Source organism: Thamnophis sirtalis, unplaced genomic scaffold (genome assembly GCF_051295495.1).
Source record: "Thamnophis sirtalis isolate CommonGarterSnake01/CBP01778 unplaced genomic scaffold, rThaSir2_p1.2 scaffold_1, whole genome shotgun sequence".
Lineage (NCBI taxonomy): Eukaryota > Metazoa > Chordata > Lepidosauria > Squamata > Natricidae > Thamnophis > Thamnophis sirtalis.
In genome coordinates this window covers 63068224-63092936 of record NW_028261381.1, presented here as the reverse complement: position 1 = coordinate 63092936, position 24713 = coordinate 63068224, and the positions used below count along the sequence as shown (strand labels likewise).

At 39.9% G+C, this 24713-nt stretch overlaps 2 protein-coding genes across 4 annotated transcripts in view; both read right to left on the bottom strand.

Annotated features, from left to right (window-relative positions):
* Positions 1 to 8196, bottom strand: part of LOC106541385 (unconventional myosin-X) — a 71763-nt gene extending 63567 nt beyond the window's left edge. For 2 of the 3 annotated variants that reach the window (XM_087713509.1, XM_087713514.1), the window contains exons 1-4: positions 8106 to 8196; positions 5539 to 5642; positions 3726 to 3855; positions 2981 to 3099 (exon numbers count right to left, since the gene is read on the bottom strand). In XM_087713509.1, coding sequence (XP_087569635.1) covers positions 2981 to 3099; positions 3726 to 3855; positions 5539 to 5556 — 267 coding nt within the window. In that variant the 5' untranslated portion in view covers positions 5557 to 5642; positions 8106 to 8196. Of the gene's footprint in view, positions 1 to 2980; positions 3100 to 3725; positions 3856 to 5538; positions 5643 to 8105 lie in introns of those variants that run through there. The other variant, XM_087713504.1, reaches the window with a different exon arrangement.
* A 1881-nt stretch (positions 8197 to 10077) lies between these two features.
* Positions 10078 to 24713, bottom strand: part of LOC148049434 (unconventional myosin-X-like) — a 39237-nt gene continuing 24601 nt past the window's right edge. Inside the window, exons 2-6 of the mRNA XM_087703518.1 lie at positions 19587 to 19685; positions 16967 to 17125; positions 11493 to 11680; positions 11228 to 11362; positions 10078 to 10249 (exon numbers count right to left, since the gene is read on the bottom strand). Coding sequence (XP_087559644.1) covers positions 10078 to 10249; positions 11228 to 11362; positions 11493 to 11680; positions 16967 to 17125; positions 19587 to 19685 — 753 coding nt within the window. The remainder of the gene's footprint in view (positions 10250 to 11227; positions 11363 to 11492; positions 11681 to 16966; positions 17126 to 19586; positions 19686 to 24713) is intronic.

Genomic DNA, 24713 nt, shown 5'->3' with positions numbered 1-24713 from the left:
GGTTGCAATATATGAAAGTAAAGGTAGGGAAGAATTGGGCAAAAGTATTTGACATGTTTCTAACTAAATATTATTGAAGATATATGGGGTACCAGATCAGGACAGCTATATATTCCTCCTAACATATATTTAAGACCTCGGTCAATTCCCTTATTGAAAACAAAGACAAGGGGAACCCTAGTGGTCAGAGTCTGCATAGTCATCCAACATCTCAGTTACCCGTATTTTTCGGAGCATAAGACACACCTTTTTCCCTCGAAAGAGGCTGAAAATCTTGGTGCGTCTTATACATTGAATACAGCATTTTTTGCCTCCCTATATCCTGGCCACTTCACTGAAATGGCCATGCATAGCTTTTAGGAGGCTTCCAGTGTGCTCCTGGGGGCAGAAATGAGTGAAAAATGGGCCGTTTTTTGCTCAATTTTGCCTCCCCAGCCCTCAAGAGCCTCCTAAAGGCCATGCATGCCTTTTGGGGGGCAGGAAACAAGCCAGTTTTTGCAAAAAACAGCTTGTTTTCACAAGGTCTGCAGAGCGCAAAAACTTTTTTTTTTAAATCTGCCTCTTCAAAATCTTGGTGCGTCTTATACTCCGGTGCGACTTATACACCGAAAAATATGGTACATCTTTTCAGATTAGTGCCTGTCTTTCAGTGGTGGGTTCCGGATTCCGTTGCATCCATACCGGCATCTACATACACAGGCCCGGCATCTTCCACATGAACGTGTGCAACACGCATGTGCATCTTACCCCCCAGCGACGCCTTTACAAGCCTCCGCGATGCTCCAGCTGCTCAGTGGAGAGTTGCGCAAGCGCTATATGTGCTGTGAGCATGCGTGAAAGCGACAAAGAGTTTAAAGACAGGTAAGGAGCTCGGGTGGGTAGGTGGGCCCTCCGAAGCACTATACTGGAACAGAACTCGGTGCTCCAGGCAGGCACCGTTACGCCCGTACCAGGGCATACCGCCTGCAACCCACCACTGCTGTCTTTCCATATCCAGCAGTGGGACGCAAGTAGGGGCAGAAGAGACATACAGCCATAGGCATTCTGTCAAAGCCTTCATTGACTGTATTTAGCTCCTTCTGCTTAACATACTCCAAATGTCAAAGTTTGGAATGGTAATGAGCTTCGAGTACAATGCAAGCTGACTAAGATCGCCAGCCTTCTCAACCAAAATGGAATTTGACAACAGCTGACTGCTGTCCCTGGAGGGAGAAAAGGGGCATTTAGAAGCAGGAAGCCTAATTAGCAATGAAAGGTTACTCTTACTGCTATGAACCTTAGCTATTTTTGCACCAGTCAATGATGGGAAGAGTTATGCATGATACCCTCTTGCTCATATTCATGTTCCATACAAGCACCAACTCTAGACTTTGGCATTTTTGGAGTCATAGCTTTTCAATGCAATTAGTCCATTTTAGGAGCTAAGTAGAGTATGAGTAGGAATTATCTGGACTGTGACTAAATGGGAAAAATGAAAAAATACCCCAGAAGGAGGCAATGATTGAAGAAAACCTCATGAATGTGTCTAAAAATCCATCAGAAGACAAACTTGACCTAAGGAGCTCTTGATTTCCATTCTCAGGTAAAGACCTAGAGCTTCTTCAAACCTTACAAGAATCCTCTGACTTCCTAATGAAGTATTTTGGACTTTTTTCTTTGTTTCGAACAGCGATGGCGAACATTTTTGGCTCGCGTGCCATAAATGGGGGGAGCGCAGGGGGGTTGTGTGCGGGCATGTCGCACCCATAATGCAATGCGCGATACCACCCCAGTGCACATGCGCGTATGAGAGGTGTTCCCCCATTTTATGCATGCTTTTTTCGCCCTCCCCAGGCTCCAGAAGCTTTATAGGAGCCTGGGGAGGACGAAAACAGCCCCCCTTGCCCCCCCCTTCAGAGGCCCTCCAGAGGCTTCAGGGACCTTCGGGAGGCTTCTCTGAAGGCTCCGGAGGACTACAAATGACCCTACGAGCAAACCGGAAGTGACTTCCGGTTTGCTCGTAGAGTCATTTTTTTACCCTCCGGAGGCTTCAGGGAAGCCTCCTGAAAGTCCCTGAAGCCTCCAGAGGGCTTAAACCAACTACGCAAGCAAACCGGAAGTCACTTCCCAAACCTTCGGTTTGCCCATAGGGCCTGTTTTTTTGCGCTCCGGAGGCTTTAGGGAAGCTCCTGAAACCTCCAGAGGGCCTTTTGGGGGTGGGGAGGCTCTTTTCACCTTCCCCAGGCTCCTATAAAGCCTCTGCAGCCTGGGGAGGTGAAAAATGGCTTTTAAAAAGGCTGAACGCATGCGCACTGGCCAGCTGACAGGGCAACGCATCGCATTGCCATAGGTTCGGCATCCCGAGTTTAGAATTTACAACATATACATAATCTGTTGAACTTCTCTGTTCCATTTCATGCAACCTGGAGCATCACAAATACTAGAGCCACAAGGCAGTGGTCTGTCTCAAAGATTGCCATGCTGTGTGTTAACAGGCAGTTTTCTAGATGAAAGCAAGCAACAGCATTGAGGTCCCGCTGCTTTAGAGGAAAGCTAGTGAACATTAGCAGAACTCTTCTATTTACATGTTTTTACATTTTCTAGTATAAATAGGCTTCATCTTCTAAAAAGAGTTTTTACAAGTATAGTTTGCAGGAGTGAGTTCTCTAAAATCCGTCCATTATTTCTTTTCATAAATATTGTTCCACATGCCCTTGCTTACATTGTAGAACATCCATAGCAATGGTTATGTTAACAAAGCTGATCCACCCATTCTCTCTTCCATTCCAATACCTGCCTTTATTACCCAGGCTTATTCTTAAGCCCTGAAGCACTAAGAATATTCCAGGAATCCTTCTCTTCTGGGAAAAAGTAATATATCATCAACTCAAGGCCTCCCTCAAGTGATGTTTCCCTTTAATACTCATGGGAATGCTACCATCCAGGGACAATGTCCCTTCATAGCAAATATGAACTGCAAAGCAGCTAATGACTAACTCACCTGCTCCACAGTGAGAGGAGAGCTAATTTCTTCCCCACGTAGAAACATGGACCTTTGAGTAAGTACCTCAGACAGCTGGAAGGTGTCCAAGCCAAGCAGTTCACTGACATTATGCAGCACTAGGAGACAAAACAATTGAGAACTGAGAATAAAGATGTGACTTCCCTTTCTGATAGGAAGCATACGTTACGCAAACTTCTTCACAAAGTGGAAACTAAGCAGCAACAGTGAAGATCTTATGCCAAGAACACTTTATTAGTATGTGACAACAGCTCTGAGATATTTATTCTCCCAAAATTTCATTGAGAGTTCCTTGGTCCTCAAGGTGGAAAACCCAAAGTAACGTTACTTGGCACTTCAAAAGGGAAAAAAAGTTGCTCCCTATAATATATACACTTAAAGAAAAAAACCTTCTTTTCCACTTTGGTGCTAAAATACTTTATTCATTTGTTAAGCAACGAAATGAAAATAAAACATTGATCTACTGAGACAGAGAAGCACATTTAACATCAGATTGGTTAGGCAACACCACAAAGGCAAGATACATACATAAACCTTTTCATAAACCAACTTGGAATTTGTTTTTTAAATTGTGTTGCACTGGAAAATAGTTGTATTCCTGGGAATCTATTTACCTGTCAGCAATGCAGAAAAATATAAAAAGGCCACAATAACCTACTTGCTTAATTATTGGCATGCACCACAACCATGAGGGAACAGCAGATTCCAGGTAAGCATCACGTACCAGTTTTTGTGGTAATCTGAGCTCCTCCAGCAGTCATGAACTCAATGTTTCCAAGTTGTAGAATGCCAGATATAAGTTTGAAGATGTCTCTGATCTCTTCAGAACTGAATCCCATGACTTCAAATGCAGTCTGTTCAAAACACATTCAGAATCATTATGATACTTTCAAGAAGCCAGGTGTTTCTGTACAGATAGATAACTAGTGCTTCCAGTTACTCGACACTATTGCGTTTTAAAAAGATTATGCAAAGTAGCACTGGAAAAACAAATTCCATGAAGGAGGAATCAGGATAAAAGTTTTGCTTGGAATAATGGCTCTTATTCTGGTCTCAAGATGATAATTCAAAAGCTATGCTAATACATTCATCTTTTCCATAATGTGTTAAGGAAATTCTCTGTACATCCTCTGTAACGATGTTCTCTGTACATTCACTGTAATGATGTTATAAATTAAAGTTAGATACCCAAACCCACTTAGTAGGATGGAGCACTACAGTATGTAGTGAAATTTACTTCCAAGTGGTTTAAGGAAAATGCTGTGTAATGCTCAATCATGTGGAATGGAACCTTAATATTTCAATAATTACAAAAAGAATCATAGTTCTCATTCACATGTTCCTAAATGCTTATTGCAACTTTCATGTTTCTTGCAAAGAGCAAAGATAAGTTATAATATGATCCTGGAATTAGCAGCTCATGATACATAGGGTTACCGATTGATTTCCAAATATTATGGCCAAATAGTAATTAATGCAGTAATGGTCAACATACAACTTGCTTCCTTTAATAATACTTTAATTCTTGTCAACAAACTGCCAGAATAATACATTTGAAATTATCCATAGAATAAAGGAAAAAGGAGGAAAAATATCTGTCAAAACTTTATCCCATTATTCCCCCTTTTTTCTTAAACGGAAACTTATTCTCAACGTTTTAGAGTTACACAGGCAGCAGACAGTCAATCAATATTTGTCAGGCTGCAGCATACCATAAATATTATAATCTGATCTCAATTTATTCAGCTAATGTTTTCTTTTTTTAACAAAAGCACCATGCTAGCAATGGTGCTTCACGTTTTGGGATTCCAGTATTCCTGATTTTTTTTCTGGACATAATAAATACTTGAGCTTCTACAGATTTACTAAATCACATACAGGAATAATAACTACAATAGAAACTGATCATAACTGTATTTTATTAAGTGGAGGATTCAGACTTAATGGTTTTTAGATCTGCAAAGGAATTGTAATAAGATCCACTTATTTTCTGAGGCATTTGATTAGGATAATTCCCTCCTAATCCCTCCCTTTGTATGCCTGTTTTTTGTCCTACTCCATTGCCCACTTTGGTTATTTAGCTTCTGTGCAGGACTTTGCTATTAAAAAACTCTATAAATAATAAATGCCTTATTATTTTATCTCTTACTTCCTCCACCTTGAAAAATAGTATAAAGATTTTTGCAGACTAAATGATTCCCTCAGATATTTCCTCCAAGTAAAAAGAACAGGCATGATAAAGCAGGCATTCAAGGAACAGAAAGACAAAATACTGGTGGGAAGATGAGATTTTGTCTTCAAATTACATTACTTCAGTCTAAATAGACTCTAATTGACATTAAACAATGCATGTCATTATCAGGCACAACATTCAAGAGTGCAAAACCCTCTTGGCCTGTGGGCATTTTGCTCCCCCCAAACAATCTGCCTTCATGCAAAGAAGCAACTGGCACATTTTTCTTTTAAACAAGCAGGGGTTGGGGGGAGCAGAGAAATCCATCCATCAAATTTTGCCCAGATTCAAGGAAGAAACTCACCATAACTTTGCTGAACATCTCTCGGTCATCCAGGTCCTCGTTGATTATACAGCCAGACTGGTTAAGGTAACGATAGTTCTTGGGTTCCAGCAAGTGGAGTCCTTCTATAAAAAAGCAGCTCCCAGAAGGAGAAATAAAACAGTTAAAGACCAGAACAGAAGGACAGAGAAAAGAAACAAATGCAATGAATATAGAGAAAGGAGACCAGCGAATGTGAGCCAAAGGCACACATTAAGCAGCCTTTTTCTTCATGTTCTGATCCCAAAAGTGGCACATATAAACATGCCCAATTTAATTCTGCAGGATGAAACAAAACATTCAAAACAGTAGACTGGTTAACCCTGCATGGCCAGCACTGCCAAAATAAATATCTTGTCTGCAGGGAAATAAAACTAATGTACAGAGTAGAGGGTGCTCAGGTGTTCCACTCCTGGGGATAATCCACTCATATGGTCCCTAAAAGTCAACACGGATTTAATGGCACAAAATCAGTCCATCAGTTAAAGTGTTCCTCTGAGCAAAAGAATTGACAGGATTCTGCTTATGGGAAAAGTATTGTTACATATAAATGCAGAAAAGTGAGACAAATAGTTTTCTTTGGTTTCTTTTAATGAATAGCAGCCTTGGGAGAACAGCATCTCCAGTACATTTTTTTTCCTGGGCTGGTAAATTCAGCTGAAAAAAGGATGAATTTTGAGTGAAAAATATTTGTAGTAAATAAAGGATTTATGCGTCTATTCTGGCTGCATTTGCTCAATTCAACATGTGATTCAGTGAAGCTGCTTTCATTTAAAAATGGCTGCTTTGCCTTCAGAATGAGAATACTGCCTGAACCTCTATTTCATAGGCTACAAAATTTTCCAGGCACTTAATTGGAAAACATCTCTAAACCTACTTATTGGCATGCTAGAAAATACAGCTGGAAATCTGCAATAACTCCTGATTTTTGTGTCAATAGCATCTCTATCAGAGACTGACCAGAGGAAGAATCAGATGTGTTCCCAATGCTATTTTCCCCTTCAATATTTATTACAATAATAATTTCAGCCTGATTTCCACAGTACTCTACATTTGACATGTGTTTGAGGCATATCCACAAATAATGCTGGGACATGAGACTTGGTCATGAACTTTGAGATCTATCAACCTAACTGGGAAATTTCATCCATTACATGAATTCTAATGTAAGCCCACAAATAATTCTAGTATTTTCCTCTTCCCGAAGCAACACTGTTGTTTTTCCTGTAAATCTACAGCTAAGCCTAATGTAGCATATTAAGATAGAAACAGGCTTTCCAATACATTTATCTGAACGTATTTATGAAAATGGAGCAAAGCAATAGGAGAAAAAGGTAACAGAGAAGATATAGCAGGTTACTGTAATTTACAGACCCATTCCATCTTTTTCAGAAAAAGAAGGAAATTCTGGGGAGGAGGGGAATCACTCTGCAAGATAGCCAGTTTACGGAAATTCAAAGCAAGAAGTAATGAACTGCAAGTGACTAGAAGGCCAGGGTACATAAATTAAGTTTCATTTTCTCTATTTTTCTAATTCCACTTAAAAACCCAGCAAGGATTGATCTTGGTTGCTATATTTGCTGACATCAAGATGCTATAATCAGACCTGATTATACATTGGTGAGTCTATAGGATTCACAGAGAACTGGCCAATCAGTTCTGCCTTTCCTAGCCAATAGCAGAATGCAGAAAACATTCAGCCAGTCTGTGACACTTTCTGAGTAGTAACATTATCTTGTCTGGTCCCTTGATTTGCATACCTAAACATATTATCTCTAGTAACAGCTGCTTGAAATGGCACGTCCTAGTCAATGGACAGAATATGACTGACATGGGGATATTTTGAGAACTTTGGTCACTGCTCAGTTTTGATATACTAATGCAATTGGTGGAGGACCAATGCTGTAAGCCCTACACTGGTTACAGTGGTGGGTTGCAGGTGGTATGCCCTGATACGGATGTACCGGTGCCTGCCCGGAGCACCGGGTACTGTTCTGGTACAGTGCTCCGGAGGGCCTGCCCACTCCGCCTGAGCTCCTTACCTGTATTTGAGCTCTTCGGCGCTTCCGCACATGTACACGGAGTGCACAGCACCTGCGCAACGCTCCACTGAGCAGCTGGAGTGCCACGGAGGCGTCACAAGAGGTAAGGATGCATCATGCACTGTGTGTGCACGCGCCCGCTGCATGCATTCATGTGGTGGACACCGGGCCCTGGAACCCACCACTGGCTGGTTACCAATAGAGATAATGGCCCAAAGCCCTAAAAAGCCTCTCAGTTTTGAAATACTTCCGGAAGGCAATTAGGGTGGGTGCCAACTGGGTAGCCCCTGGGAAGCTGTTCTAAAAGACCAGTACTGTCATTCAAAAACAGCAGCACTGAACCCCCTCCCCAATGGTTTCTTCCAAATAGAATTCAACTGGTTCCAGTGGGAGAATGCGGACCTGTAGATCATTTGCACCAAGCTGTGTAGGGCTTTATAGGTTAGCACTTCCAGTTTAAATTGCATCCACTGCATAGCAATGAGGACCTTTGGGAAGTACTATTACCTCTTTGTTCCCCGCTGACACCAGCTAATAATGCATAGAAGATATGATAATTACGTTCTCCTGGGTTCTGGTGAACCACCCTGTTCTGTAAAAGGAAAACAGAAAGAGGTTAGGATAAACTCAATACACATGAGCAACACTCCCAATATTTATATGCACCATGTTTGTGTGCTTTAAGGAAAAGGAAGCACCTTGGCTTCACAACTTTTTCTCTTTACCACCAACATACAAAAAATCCTGAATGGTGTCCACATTTTTTTTTTCATTTAAATGGGCAGATATCCATGCAGGACGGAGTAAATGACATATCACAATCATGGTCTATTACTCTTAATACCCATTCCTTCCCTGGCGTGTATCGCACTATGTGCTTCATTAAAAGTAAGTGAATGTTTGCTTCATTTGTCAAAATGCATCACTTTTCATTAAAAGTTTCCTACGGTTGCATCTACACAACAGGGATTGTAAAGCAAGTTTATCTGTTTTGCTGAATGTGTTCATGCTGCCTCTTCGCTTGTTTCATCTAGATCAGCATTTTTCAACCTTAGCAACTTTAATAAGTATGGCTTCAACTCCTTAAATTCCCCAGCCAATATACTTGCTGGAGAATTCTGGGAGATAGTCACATATCTTAAAGTTGTTGAGGTTGAGAAACACTGGTCTGGTTATTAGTCTAACCTGCCTGCCTGATTGCAAGTATAAGTATTTTAGACTCTCCTATTCTTGTTTCCAGAAAACTTTCCTTTGACTTTTTCAGTCCAAAAATAAAATGCACTGGAAGTGAGGTATGTCTGAATCAATGCAGGGTGTAGCCGTGCACACTGAGCAAGATTACTACAACAGAGAAATTAAATATACTATCCTGGAAAAGAGAAGCATGGGAAGCTTATTTCCAGTGACGTGTGGTGAGGTTTATGGCTGGTGAGGCAAGCGGGCAAAAGCCGCCCTGCCACCCCGGCACTCAAATTACTTACAATAATACAATTACTTACAAATTACATTAATTTTGAATTCCTCCCCCTCCCTCCGATCCACATAGCTTTTCCAGATGTTTCACAGAGGTTTTCAACTCTACTCTTGTCGGCCATGATGAAAATGTAAAAATGTAAAAAGAAAAAGACAAGAGCTGCTGAGGTCAGGCTGGGTTAGCTGCTGCCAGAGTCCCCAATGGAGTGCCTCATCTACATAAGGAATTTTTCGCTTTTAACCCTTGCTTAACTCTGCTCGAGTGATCATAAAGATAGACTAAAATGAGGCACGTGGTTCTCCCGCCTCCTCCTGTAGAGGGCACTTTTTTAGAGGCTTTTTTAAACAGTTAAGCACTAAGCAGAGTCATCCACTGTGACTCTGGCAGCAACTACCTCAGCCTTTTTCCTTTTAATTTTTTTTCTTTTCATGATTGACAGTGGTGAGGCCCTGCCTCCCCTGCCTCCCCTGACTGCACGTCACTGCTTATTTCTGAGATGCTAAAGAACTAATTAGAAATGAATCTAAATAAAACATTTGCCAATTGCTAGGGACATAGCCTAGTTTTGCTGAGAATACTCAGTGGTCCTATGTTCAATATCATTCCCTGGTTGCTTTTATACCACTCTTATCAAAAGGAATGTTGAGCAACAAAACAAAACAAATGAGAACAAACTTCACTCACCTTTTCCAATAAATCTGAACAACAAGTTAAGGAATAAATATCATTATGACACTCTTATAAACATATTCTCTGATAGCTGGCAAAAAAAGAACTTGGAAATGAATTCAAATATTGCTGTACATAAATTATAAGCAATGTTTTGTTTCCTAAATCTAATGAATTAAAGAGTTACCATTTTTTTGCTGAACTTTGAAAGAGAAAAATGCAATTGATGGAGAGCTGGGAGAGTACCTGATTTATGGAATTTTCAGAAAGCTGCTTCATCATTGCCATCTATAAATTAACTGTACGGATGGTTTATTGGTTCCATTCTTTCTTAATCTAGAGGTGAACAATATCTGAAGAGCTGCCATTCAAATAAAGGATACAGTCTGTGACCCTCCCTCCCTGGATATGCCCATGCTGAGAAAAATGTAGCTGGATGAATTTGCCAAAGCGGCTAGAATTGTTGTTATAGACTGTCTTGGCATTTCCAAAAGCTTCCAGGACTGGGCTTTAATTAAAAAAAATAGATTTGTTTGGCAGGAACATTAGACAAGTTTACACAGAATACATTTTTTCAACAATACAAGTCTGGTTATATGATATAGAACCATTTAGAGGTTGACTGTCAGGCCTGGAAGTCATCTTTTGCATTGGACCTTCCGGCCTGCCACATATATTGCTGTGGGAAAATGGGAGGGGGGATTATATTGAGCATGGGGGATATATAGTCATTATAACATTCCTTTCTCAAAGAGTCTCAGAGAGTCAAGAACATCTTGCCCTACACCTGGAAGGGTGTGACTAGAAGGCATCTCCAGTTGGGATGATGACTGATTGAGCCATGTGGTGGACATATGGGTGTTGGGCAGGGACTTGGACTTTCTTTTGGGTTGGGAAAACCCGGAGACTTTCCGATTTGGGTTTTCCCAGATGTGCCAATATGATATCTCTAATAAAATGGAACTTTGAGGAACTTCAAGCCTCGGAGTCTTCTTTTGTTGGGGGTGTTACTTGGAACCCTGATATTTACAAAGCTTTTCCTAAAAGAAAGTTTGTAGCCTTGAAAACTGTAAAGAATAACCTCAAAAATGTATAACATTTGTGTGCCATGATGATTCTTACTGGCCCTATAACTAACAGAAGCAGAAAGAATATGCAAATATTCTTAACTTTACATATTGTACATCCTCTCAGTGCAGAAAAGTTCTTGTTTTAAGGAAACTGGTTTTGTGTTTCAAGTCCCTGGGGGAATTCAATGAGGCTCGCACAATTTCCCCAAAAGATTCTCCGTACTGGCTGCAACAATATTCCAAGGAATAAGAAATTGCCTTTTCTCAGAGCTCCTGTGCAACAGAGCATCACAAAAGGCTGCAACCTAGGACTGTATACCTCTGACATTGAGGATGTCAAATGTCATTATTCTCATGATGTGGCTCTTGAGAAACAACCTCCCCATTTCCTGCCTATACACAGGAACCCCTTTTACCTGCTCTCGAGGATAGCTTCCTCCACGTGGGTGGTCTTCTCCAAAGCAGAGCTACCCAAGGAGAACTGGCTCATGGCTGACAGAAACTTTAACAGCAACTTGGTACTCTCTGTCTTTCCTGCTCCACTTTCTCCACTGTTAATAGACAGCCCAAGAGGAGCAAATCAAGGAATTCATAATGGCAATGATTCTGAAGTTTCCACCCATCTTTCAATACCAGAAGTGGGATAAAGTGGGAAGCTTGTGGCCTCACTGCTTCTCTCACCTGATCAGAATGCATTGGCTGTCATGACGCCTCCAGAGGCAGCTATAGCACTCACTGGCCGTGGCAAAAATGTGAGGGGGCAGCTCCCCCAGGCAGTGCTGTCGGTACAAGTCAATGGCGGATGCATCGTACAACCCAGTAATGGGTTTGTAGGGATTCACCGAAACCAAGATAGAACCGATGCTTGTCTGCAAGGGAAGGGAAGGAAGGGCAAAGCATTTCAGGAGTTAATTTGGAAGGAAAGGTGGTTTTGAAATTAACAAGGTAGCTGAATGCTAGTTCCAAAGAACATAGAAGCATTGGAAGGAAAGGAAGACATTAAAGTTCATGGCTTTGTTTGCTCTGAGAAAAGAGATCTTCAGTCAGTTTGCTGCAAGGAAACTGAGGTAAATGCGAGACCTCACTTGCATTTTCCATTCCACTTGCATATAGAAAAGAACAATCTGGGCAAATTGTGTGTTTATGTATACACATACATGTATAGGTCAATAGGGAGCAGAGCAGCACATGAAAGGAACACAGTCCATAATCAGCCTCATTCATTCATCCTACAGCAAAGTCATGCGTGGCAATTTCCCCTCTTACACTAAGCTACCTTTGGACTCCATATTTATGATCCATGATATTTGACTTTAAGTTATGCTAACGCAGTGGTGGGTTACGACCGGTACGCCCTGGTACAGATGTACCGGTGCTTACTGGGAGCACTGGGTACCCGCTCGTCAATACTCCTTACCCGTATTTGAGCTCTTCGGGACTTCTGCACATGCACACGGAGCGTATGGTAACTGCGCGATGCTCCGCCGAGCAGCTGGAGCGTCGCAGGCGGTAAGTACGCATGACTGCCCTATGCGTGTGTACGCACGTGCTGCGTGCATTCATGTGGTGGACATCGGGCCCAGTTGCCCCGTACCGGTTGCACCAGGATCCAGAACCCATCACTGTACTATCAGTACCAAATCTGAAGGAGCTGTTCTTCTACAGCTCTGGGATTCAAGAACAGGATATGCACAATAAATCAGAATAACGTCTCTCTTACTCAATTAGCAGTTTTAAGAAAAAGTCTGCTTGTGCATAAAAACTGCAACAGGGCATTCCCCGTGCTACAAATACCCTTCTCAGTTGTTTTGCAGAGGCAAATGAACAGTGTTTTGAACAAGATCAGAATCCTCAATTAAGCTCCCCCATAGATGCAAAACTACTATGACAAATTTTAGATGCTCCCCTGGCCTTCATCTTCTTGTAATGGTTCTATGGGGGGGTCATGATAATGAACATATTTCATAATTTCTCCTAGGCAATTTTTAATATGGAAATTACCACTTCTGCTCAGCTATGCCCCAAAATTCTGAGGAGAATTGAGCAGTGACCATCTTCTGCATAATATGTAGAACCAGAGTAGATTGAGCTTTTGACCAGGAAGTATTTTTTAAAAATGCAACAGAAACTATTATCTGAGAATGGAGATTCCATTATTAACAGGGGAGAAATCAATGGGCGTAAGTGGAAACAATATCTTAAGTAAAATGTTAACGGATGAAGCCTTGTCAGCTCATTTTAAAAAAAAGGAATGTAAGAGGGTACATTAAAGGTTTCTAAAAATACATTGTTGGAGGAAACTATTAGAGTCTGCACAATCTGAGGCGGTAGATAAATCTAAAGTACCTGATGATCAGAATACAATATGAACTCATTAGCCAAATTCGGGATGAAGACCAAAATATCTTCTTTAATAGATAGAAATGTAGTTTGTACAAATCTGCAGAATAAACCTTTTAGAAGCCAAAAATTTGAATTACTTTTCAAACTTGGATCTTCTTAAGGACTACTGCTCTAATACATTCTTTATTGAATGTTTCATGAAAGGTGGAACAGAACACATCTTCTATTTTTAGGATTTCATCCTATTTCATCAGAAGCAGAAACCACTGCAATTGAAAATGGGGCATTACATAGAAAATCTTAAGTGGAAAAGTGTGTGTGTGTGTGTGAGTGTGTTTGTGTGAGTGTGTTTCTGTCTGTCCCCATAGTCTCAGAGGTGTGGTGACCTAGCAGTTAAGACGCTGGTTTTGTCAACCAGAAGGTTGACAGTTTGAGACCCAAGCACCGCATGATAGAGTAAGCTCCCATTCTTGCCCTGGCTCCTAACCACCTATCAGTTCAAAAGCATGCAAATGCAAGTAGATAAATAGGTACCACATTGGTGGGAAAGTAACAGCATTCCATGTGCCTCAGCATATAGTCATGCTGGCCACATTACCATGGAAGCGTCTTCGGACAACACTGGCTTCCTTGGCTAGGAAATGCAAATAAGCACCATCTCTAGAGTCAGGCACAATTGAGCAGAGGAAACCTTTACTCTTTACCTCCATAGGTAAAGCCTCATGCCTATAAATGTTTAAGAAACAGGCAGTGAATTCTAATAGCCCATTACTTTATTTTCTTGACCTATATGATACTAATTAAGGGATGACAACCTAATAGTGCAGTTGCTTTATTTGGAATGTTGAGAACATGTTAAGGATGCCTTCAGAATGTTTATTTGCTGTAACAAATATGGATGTGATTAAACTCCAATGTAATTACATAAAACTCTTACATAACTGATGTAGTTGTTCCCTATTCCTCAGTCCAGGGCTACCAGATGCTCTCTTCTATTCTGAATTATCCTTGTATTTTTTTCAATGGTCAAGAAAACGAAATAGTGGGCTGCCAACTACACATATTTTTGTTTTTAAAGAAAGCTTATAGAGTTTAAGAGTTTAAGAGTTTATTAACATTTATAGGCCGCCCTTTTCCCTGAGGGGACTCAGGGCGGCTCACATAAAATCAGGAAAAGGGAATACAAACAATGACGTAGACACACATAAGTAAAAATAATGAGCAACATTCATTCATCATTCGGGAGGGGCGACTATCTTTGTCCCCAGGCCTGACGGGCTAGCCAGGTCTTAAGGGCTATGCAGAAGGCCTGGACGGTGGTGAGAGTACGAATCTCCACGGGGAGCTCGTTCCAAAGGGTCGGAGCTACTACTGAAAAGGCCCTCCTCCTTGTAGTTGCCAGCCGGCACTGGCTGGCAGATGGAATTCGGAGGAGGCCCAATCTATGAGATCTAATTGGTCGCAGGGAGGTAATTGGCAGAAGGCGGTCTCTCAAGTACGCAGATTCACTACCATGAAGGGCTTTATGGGTGACTAGTAGCACCTTGAGTAGAGAAATAGAGATCTAGGAAAGCTCAAATGCAGGGCTCTCCAACCTTGGCAACTTTAAGACTTATGACTTCAACTCCCAGAGCAAAGCTGGCTGAGGAATTCTGGGAGTTGAAGTCCACAAGTCTTAAAGTTGCCAAAGTTGGAGACCCCTGCTCAAAAGCATTGTGAAAAGTAAGAAGATGACAAAAGCTATGACTCTGCTTTGTTTGCCCAATTTCATTTTTTTTAAAAAAGGATATCCCTCTTCCTCAACAAAAAAGACAGAGGGAATGGCATGCAGTGCTGGGTAACATTTTTTTTTAATAAGGCATGCCAACCATTGCAAAAACTAAGTGAAAGTGGAATTATCTAATTCCAAACCTGCTCAGCAGTGTACAAAAATTGAATACTTCTGAGTTATCAATAAACATGAGAAGATTCAGCCCCCAAGATCTTTGTTTTTTTAAATAAGAACTGTAACATTTATCATTTTGCTAATTTTATCAAACACTTAGAAAGCTTGTTCTTTTTAATGCCATCCACAGGTGTCATGCATTATTATTCTAGTCATTTCTTATCCCCAAGATAACTAAACGCCAGGGGTTAAAGCAAGACTGGCTGATCACCAATGATTTTCCACTACAGTAGTGGTTTTTTTGAAGTAATAAGCTGTTCCACCTTAGAAAACACAAGCCCAATATATTCAGGAAGCATACGGTTGCACGGTTTTTCATGCAGCTTGACTAATAGCTAATAAAAACTATTTTTTAAATCAAAAAAAGGCTGTTAAATTTTCTAGATCTCTTTCCTCTAAGAATAAAGAGAAGATTTTGAACCAACACACACACACCCAACAATGTTTCCTCTGGTTCTTTTAAAACAAAAAAATATTTTGCATAAACATTCTCTCTGGTTGAACCCAAGAATTACAGGATTGCCTTATGTTATTTTTTAAGACAACTAGAATTGCTGCTGTCTTTCTTCCTACTAACACAAGCAATACATCGTGCAGTGTCCTGCTCCCACCCCCCTTCCTCTTTTGTAGCACTGCCTGGCAGGGGAAATGAACAGTGTAGTGATGTCACCTCATTATGTAGAGAGCAGCTGGCATCAGATATTACACACACCCAAAATGCAATACACAAAAAGTGGATGCAGATTCACCTCTGTAATTCTATCTGGCCCTTAGACAATGCATGTGGAGCTTCTGAAACGGGAAAGAGCATGCTTTAAATGTTGTTATTCTCATTCCCTTTCTGACAAAAGGAGAGGAGAGGGAAAGAGAGGGGAGGGGGAAGGAAAAGCAATCTGATGTAAAAGAGCAGCAGACAAAATGAAAGCTGGTGGATTATGAGCTCTGGATTGTAAAGAACTTTTGCTGAGAGGTGAGTGCAATTGTAAGCCGGGTGTAGATGGTAAAAAAACAACCACCAAATAGGTTATCGCTAGACAGCATAATGCATTATTTGCAAGTCCCTTGCTCACTCCAAAAGAAGACGCTTCCCAGAAAACAGGTCATTTAATTGATCATTTTCTGGAATATAAAATGCCTTCAATCCTTGTTGCCTTAGTAACCGTTGCGATGCAACAGACTTAAGATCCACATTTCAATACCAGAATTTAAGGACACTTGTGCACAGGTAAGAAGATAAGGGAATATGCCTCATCCCCTTCCTTGGGCTCTCAAATTATCTTGCAGTAATCTTGCTTGATACAGAATTACCTGCTCTTCCTCATCTCCCATCCATATTACAGAAGCAGCTAGAAATTGGATGTTTAATGCCAAAAGAAGGAATTAGATGGTAGAAACTTTGGATTGCACTATGGATACTAACTCTCCCTTGGAATACAGGAAAGGGGTAAATTATGTAAAAAAAGAAGGCTGAAATCTGGCATGCAGATGAACATTTATGTTTGTGTTTCAACTTATATACAGGCTGCATTTTCAAAAACTTGGGTGGTTATTCAAAGGTGTGATGAATATGCCACCAATACATTCTGCTATAAATAGAATCAATTTGATGACACATTAGCATTTCCCTAGTTTTACTAAGAAGCTGTCCAAATATTCTCAGGGGTCTCTAACCCAAGCTTCTGTGCTCATGACCCAAAGAAAAGCATCAAAGCACACTTCAGAGAGCCATGGCTCCTGCATACCTGGATGTCAAGTCTACCTCTCATAGGATGAGGATACAGTCATGCAGGTAACTTCTCTTTTGAGGATGCTGTTTAGCATTTTTTTGGAAAGATTAAGCAGGGCACCATCTAATTTGTTCACTCACATAGATGTGGTTCTGCTTGTAGCGCTGGTGCAGGTTGAGCAAGATGGCAGCCTCATGTAAGTCTCCCAGCATGGACATGTCCTCCACACCGTCTACACTTGACTGATGCATTGGCAGAATTTTTTCTTTTGGCAGAGAGCCTTGTGGATAGCAGAACACCTAGGGAAAGGGAAAGACTGCACTGAGAGATGCAACACTGCAAAATGACCATATGTCCTGGGTGACTCTCATCTGCTGAACTAGATGTGATAATAAAGAACCTGTATTAGATCTGGACATCAAGCCAGCTAGTAATCATATGCGTGCTTGCTACATGAATTTCTTATATTTCCACATCTTTTAAGTAAACCTTTCAGGATCATATGGTAGCCCTAAAACAAACTTAGCAATAGCAATAGCAGTTAGACTTATATACCGCTTCATAGGGCTTTCAGCCCTCTCTAAGTGGTTTACAGAGTCAGCATATTGCCCCCAACAACAATCCGGGTCCTCATTTTACCCACCTCAGAAGGATGGAAGGCTGAGTCAACCCTGAGCCGGTGAGATTTGAACAGCCGAACTGCAGAACTGCAGTCAGCTGAAGTAGCCTGCAGTACTGCATTTAACCACTGCGCCACCTCGGCTCTCAAAACTTCCAAGCAATCAAAATTAATAAAATCATTACAGCAATATTAAAAAAGAATCACGTTCAGATTTAGAAGTCAGAAAGAATGAGGAATGCAAACATTAGTGCACGACCATTAAAGACAAAAAACCTACAACACTAACTACTAAAAATCATCAGGGATGAAGAACGTACAATTTCTTTGGTACTAACTCCTTAAGCCAGATGCTGCTGCAGTTAAAATCCTGTCTCATATTCCTATCTTTTATAAGTGATGGAATAGGAAATGGAGCCTTTGACGTTGAACACTGATGCAAACTCTGCAAAAGAATCCTGCTAGTCCATTTTGTGTCAGTTGCAGTTTTCAAGAATAGCCCCATATGCAACATTTTACAACGATCTAATTTAATAACAACGAGCAAGAATTAATCTGGTTGATCCACTGCGAATACAGGACACTTTCTTAGGTGCAGCAACACATGTTTGCTACCCACACCTAGGCCACTGGAAAAGGCCCATTATTTTCTCCTATACACCAAAGGTATTTTTTAACTTCTGCTAATTTAGTTCTCCTATTGTGCCCCACTTTCACTGGAACTGGCTATCATATACTTGGTAGAATCACTCTCTCTGTTCCAATCACTGGTTACTGTCTTCTGGCCATTTTTAAAAAAATTCACCAGTGAAACAATGGAAAGCTGGGGTTTTTTTTAAAGGTGAAATTGATAAATTTCTGCCACTTTTACTTTCTGGGCCTCAAGACAGGAAAATAGCCCTACTCCTTAGCCTTTACACTTATATACTGCTCCATACTACTTTACAGCACTGTACAGTATTTACAGTGATTTACAATGTCAACATATTATCCCCAACAATCTGGCTCCTCATTTTACCAACCTTGGAAGAATGGAATGCTGATTCAACCTTGAGCTGGTCAGGATCAAACTCCTGGCAGTGGGCAGAGTTAGCCTACAATATTGCGCTCTAATCACTGTGCTACCACAGCTCCTGGTAAAATAGTAAATTATAGGGTTTCTCTCTCTCTCTTTTTTTTAATCAGCTCATGAATGGTAAAGAAGTGGAGGATTTCAGCAATCAGGGGTCATGGCAAATGTAATCCAGACAAAACACTAGCCGGTCTGCATGATGGAAATAGAGGAAAGAGTTGAAATGTGGAAAGTGATTTTTAAACTGGCTTTCGTATCACTGGTTTACACACAGGGAGACAAGCAGCTGAAGAGTCCAAGTATTAAGATTTGGATCACTGCAGACTGCTCTGTTATGGGTTCATGCTTCAAACATGTAAATGTTGTAATGGATTGTCAGTTGCCACAGGGACAATATATTAAACTCCTGCATCTCCATCTTTTATTCCATACTAGTAATTGCTAATATATAAAGAACACACGTTGAAAGGATATCCATCTTTCTATTGCTCTTTTAGCAAGCCTCATTGAGATGCTGTAATGGCAGTTAGGTCACATTAAAAGATAACTGATCTGCATTAGGTCATCTTATCTATATATGCAGGGGGGGGGAATGCAGGCCTCCCTCCCTAATACACCAGAGAGATTCAGAAGGGCGGGGATTTGCCTAGAGAAAATGGAAGATGACCGATTCAAGGTATTAATACAGGATTATCTCCAATTTCAAACCTGGCCAGCAGCAGAACTACTGATGTGTGAATTGCTTGGAAGCTTCAAGAGCCTGCCCCAGTCTGCTGAGGTGTGTTGCTGTCTTTTCTGAGAACTTGTGTGCCTTGTTTCAGGGTCAATGAGTTTTACAGCAATTCAGAAAAACCAATTTGCAAGCTAGAATAGGGAGCAAAGTCTTAAAAAAATATGCCAGTTCAGGCAAGATGACATTAACTTAACAATTGGCCATCTTAGGTGGTACATATTAGGTATCAGTTGAGTCTCCCAATATATATATATTTTAAAAAAATGTTCAAAAAGCAAGGGGATTATCCAAGAGTCCTTTCTTCAGTGGTTCATTACAGTCTTAAATTTCACTTACCTCCCCATAGTCTGAAGTGAAGAGCATGGAGCCATTAGCACAGGATCCAAGAGTGCAGGGGCGCATATAATCAGGTTCCTGCAGCCACACGCGTGTTCCCTGTAACCAATCACCGGAGAGTTCAATCATATAGTCTTTATCTGTTTATATTTGTACATCTGAGGGAGATGGGTGGTTAAGAAATATGACACATACATATGTCCTACTGTACGTACATACACACACACACATTTAGTGATCACACTTGCTATTATTTCCTTTCTTTGCCGATCAACTACAAAAATATGTCATATCCAGAAACAATTTAAATGTGCATATTCAGCAGTAAAATGCATGAATAAAACATGTAGATGGCCACCACAAAGGGGCAGTCTTCTCTTCATCTTCCCAATAAGGTAGTATCTATACTATAAGAATTAGTATCAAGATAAACAATTATAGATGATTAATCCTTTCACTTTTGTCTTTTTTATTTAAACTTTTTTTCTTAGGAATATAGGGAAGATGGCTGGACTGACACCCAGGATGACATTCATTACAGTCCCTCTCAGAACACCACATATTGTACATGACAGTTAAACAGTGTTGCCTATCAGGGCTAAAATATACCCAATTTCTATAGTCTGCATGGATCCCCAACATATCCTGGAATGTTACATAAACTATTCAATCTGCCTGATGCAATTTAGACTGGGACAAATAGAAAAGGATCAACTTTTTTCATTCTTAAATTTCTTTTTAAGTAGTTACATTGCAAACACTGTGGATGGCAAAAAAAAATTCACTTTGCCATTATTTCAATGCAGTAGTTAACGTTTTCCCATTCATCCCAGGCAAATATGGGACTTCATCTCCCAGCCTTGCCCCACATTCAAAGGCCTTACTGAATTGTGCCAAAAGCTATCACTAGGCTATTAGAATAAACCAAGCAAAAGCAGCCTTTGTGTAAACGTCACACCACCTTGGTATGTAATATGGAATTGGGTTTAGACAATAATTTTCACTCCTTTTCAACACTCCAGGATTTAATTCTGCCCAGTTATTGGTCATTTGTCTTAGACCCAGATGTGAGATTCCCAGGATCAAGTTTCAATCAATTTGGAAACTCTTTCCCATTTCCCTCTAACTCAGTTCACCAAGCCTTATCAGTTTAAAAATTCTACTTTATGCTACCTAACACAAGGGGAGTTGAAATATTGCTTTCAGTTCCTTAGAGGAAAGTGTGATAGAAAAGCAATTAATTTTAACCCTTTTACATACAATCCTGATTCTTCTTATATACCTTACATCAGCAGAGCTGGCTGGAGAATTCTGGGAGTTGAAGTCCACAAGTCTTAAAGTTGCCAAGTTTGGGAACCACTGCCTTACATAGAGGTAAAGTACCATGAAAATTGGCAATGTTGTAGGGACTAGATTTTTTTTTTTTGCGATAATCATTTAAATTACTGCTGAACCCATCTCGGCACCCTCAACTTACAATAATTCCTCACACAAATAAAGGGTCTAACTTGTCTAGGATAAACATTCAAACTGGTCAACTAGAGGCAGACAAAAGGACAGAACAGCCAATTCATACTTAAAAGATACCACAGAGAGAAAAGGTCTGTTGTCATCTGAATAGGAAGAAACTGAGAGGAACTCGGGTACTTCTAAAAAGTGCCTGAAATAAACAGGCAAATGAAGGGCTGCAAGTCTTTGTTTCTATAAAAAGGGACATGTACTGGAATCTCTTTCTTACTGCTGAGGAAAATAAATCTTTTTCAGTCAATCCATACCATGACTCTCTCTCTCTCTCTCTTTCTGTGTGTGTGTGTGTGTGTGTGTGTGTGTGTGTGTACACGCATGTATATTGCTACTCTTTGGGGGAGGAGGCATATCTAGAGCCACAGTAGCAGTAAATGTTTATTTTACCCAAGGGCTAAACATAAACCACTTTTAAGAAAATGAATTGGGACAGTTGAATGCTTAGTAGTTTTAATAGTTTTGCAATAACAAGCCTGGAATTGAGAAGTGGCATTTGGGAAAAAGCTTTAGCAGCTTCTTCCTGCCACTATCCATTTTTTTACTCACAAGCACCCAGCTTTTGTTATCAGAAAAGCCTGATCTAATAGGAGGTTTTTGTGGAAATTTTTCAAACAGAAGCTCAAGGCAGACCTTGCCCTCTGTGATCTATATCAATGTTAAAATCATGGCTAGCTCTGTTCCATTGCTAAAAGAGATTTTGATAAGATTTCCCCCCAATTTCATGGGAAATCAACAGAGGAAAGATTGATAACAAAAACTACAGCAGGGGACAAGAGGGACTGGTTGAGAGTCAGGATACCACTAAGTAAACATAGCCATGGCCCCTGCCTGCTTTATGCCTCTGCATAGTGATTGATACTTGTCACCGAAGAGCTGCTGACAAGATGCAACAAAGGCAATTCCTATGAAGTCATCTCATGGTCTTGCTAAATGCTGAAGGATCACGGAATACTGACTCAGAACTAAAATGTAACTTTTGTTTGTTATGGCTTATCCCTGGCCTCTCTGAGTCCTTTGTGTACATGGAAAGTTTTAAAAAATCACTAGATAAAAGGATGGTGAACATTAGGTTTTTCCCAGTGAATGATAAACTATAGGACTTTTTAAAGTATGCCATCTTTGAACTAATCTTTCGATGGTGAAAAATTTATTAGCCATATCAGCCAGTATCAGACATAGATTATATCAAGAACAACTTTGCATCCTACTTGATCAGTCTTAACTCTGCTGCTTTAGATAGTCATTTTTATGAGGTAAGTCCTCCTCCTCCTCCTCCCTTTCACTCTCTTGTATTATGTGCCCCCAAGTGATCAAGAATCAAGGCTACATTGCAAAATTTGTAGTGATTCAGGTAACTTACTTATTGCGTATCTTACTGTTGTTATTATAGTATTAGTTACATTAAGTAGCTAAAATATGGGAGGCGGTGAGAGAAGCCATAACTTACAGATAAGGGTTGAATCAAATTTCATCAAATGCATCTTTTGATTGATCCAGAGGACCATAAATAAGTAATATATACATCTAAACAGAAATTAGCTAATGGAAGCAGATGTGAGATGCAGCAGGTGGAAGAACATCTACTCAATCCACAAGAGAGAAGAGGTTATCTGATCTCAAGAAAGAGGCAGAATGGGGGAGGGGGAATCAATAATAGTTTTTATGAAAGGGGGATCAAATAGAACATGGGTATGGACTATCATTGATACTTCTTGAGCAATAACGTGCTTTTTTCTGCCAGAGGCTGATCTCACATTAACAACTATTTGCTTTCGGGTCAGTCTAGTTTAGTGAAAAGATGGACCAGGGGTGTTCCAATATCTAAGAGGTTGCCACAAAGGTTCAAACCGATTAATCACATAATCTAGTAGCTATGCAACTCTTATTCATTTGTTCTGCAGACAGTTTTCTATGAATAAGTGAGGTACAAGTATTATGTTTTATTAACAAAGTGGAAAGTGTTACTTTTTGAAAAAATTGTTCATGATCGTCTCAAGCGCTTTCCCCAATTTTAGAGTTATAAATGAGTGTAGCAGATTAATGTATATTGCTCACTGGATAGTATTCAAACAAAATACTGTAATAAACTGCTGAGAATTTTAGCATGTTAGGAAGTACCAGACTTCTCAATTGTTTCTGCTTAGTTTTTCCATGTATAAGAGTGGTAGGGATTTAGAAGCCACAGGGTGTTTAGTTTTAAATTTAAACCTGGCTTCTGACTTAGTGCTTCTAAGAAGCCAGAGTCCAAAAGTCAGCTGCAAAAGCTGGTTTCTAATATTGACATTAAAAGAATAGATGGAGGTGTTAGGTTAGACATATAAGCCTTTCTGGATATGGATTGTGGTTGCTTTCATTTCAGGGGGAATCAAGCAGATGCAGCTGGTCAGTATGTACCAGTAAGATTTGAAATACTAACAAACCAGCATTTTAAATAAATCTGGCCCACCATTTAAATAAAGATACCATCACTATCAGGGACTGCAGTGAGTTTGGGGATGAAATGTGTTTGTTTTTAGAGAACGGTACTACAAATAATGCTTACAGTAAAGTTGGTACCAGATTTGTTTCTTGTTATAGAAGCAGGAACAGGTAATTCTTAAGAGGTTATAAATACATGATTAGGACAGAGCTTACCCATCACTGTGTTTGTGACTGTTATCACATTCACATTCCTGGTTTTGTAAAAAATAAAAAAAAGACATTAAAGAAATCAGCTTTTCCCTCCCAAATGCTCCTAGTATACCAGTTAAGAGATGATAAGTGAGGGATCCAATCAATCTAATAATCAACAAAATTAATTTTTCTCTCTATGTACATGTATACATCCAAACTAGACTGTGTTGTTTCTCTGTGTCATATAATGTATGTAGGTATATACATAATTTTGTATTCGTTTGTTTGTTTATTTATTTATTTTGTCATGTTTATATAATGTATATTGGAGACGGTGACCTTTTAAAAGCTGTATGCAATGAAATTTCATTTTAAAATATGCCAATTAGTGTATATTCAAAGTGACAATAAAGTTATTCTGTCTCAATCTAAGTCTAAGAGGAGAAGGGGAATTGATTTGTACTTTTACAGAGTGCCTTCTAAAGTTTGCATTCTTTTCTCTTATTGTTTTTCTTTTCTAAAATTCATATTTATTTAAAAAAATCATATAACAGGCAAATCAAAAGAAAATGTACACATACATGAAAAGAAAAGAAAACCAAAACCAATAAATATGGAGAAATGATTTCTGACTTCCCTTTCAACTAATAATGACAATCTTGTTGTCCATAATCTCTCTTAAATATTTCCCAGATCTCCTCATCCCCTCCTTTAATTGATATCTTTTTAAATCTTTGAATCCATAAATCATTTCATTTCTTCTTCTTCTTCTAGCAAGAAATCCATTTACGATTTCCAGTGTTTCAAAACAACAATACCCCAACATTTTGCTATTCGTTTTCTCGATCAATCATGAATCTTTTCTAATTCATGGTCCTCCCATTTTCCCCACTGTAGTGTAGACAATAAGCAGGCACTGGAACATTCCAAAGGAGGGGGGTTGTTAGAAAGCAAAGCAAAGCTGAAGGTGTGAAACCGAGACAGTAGTCT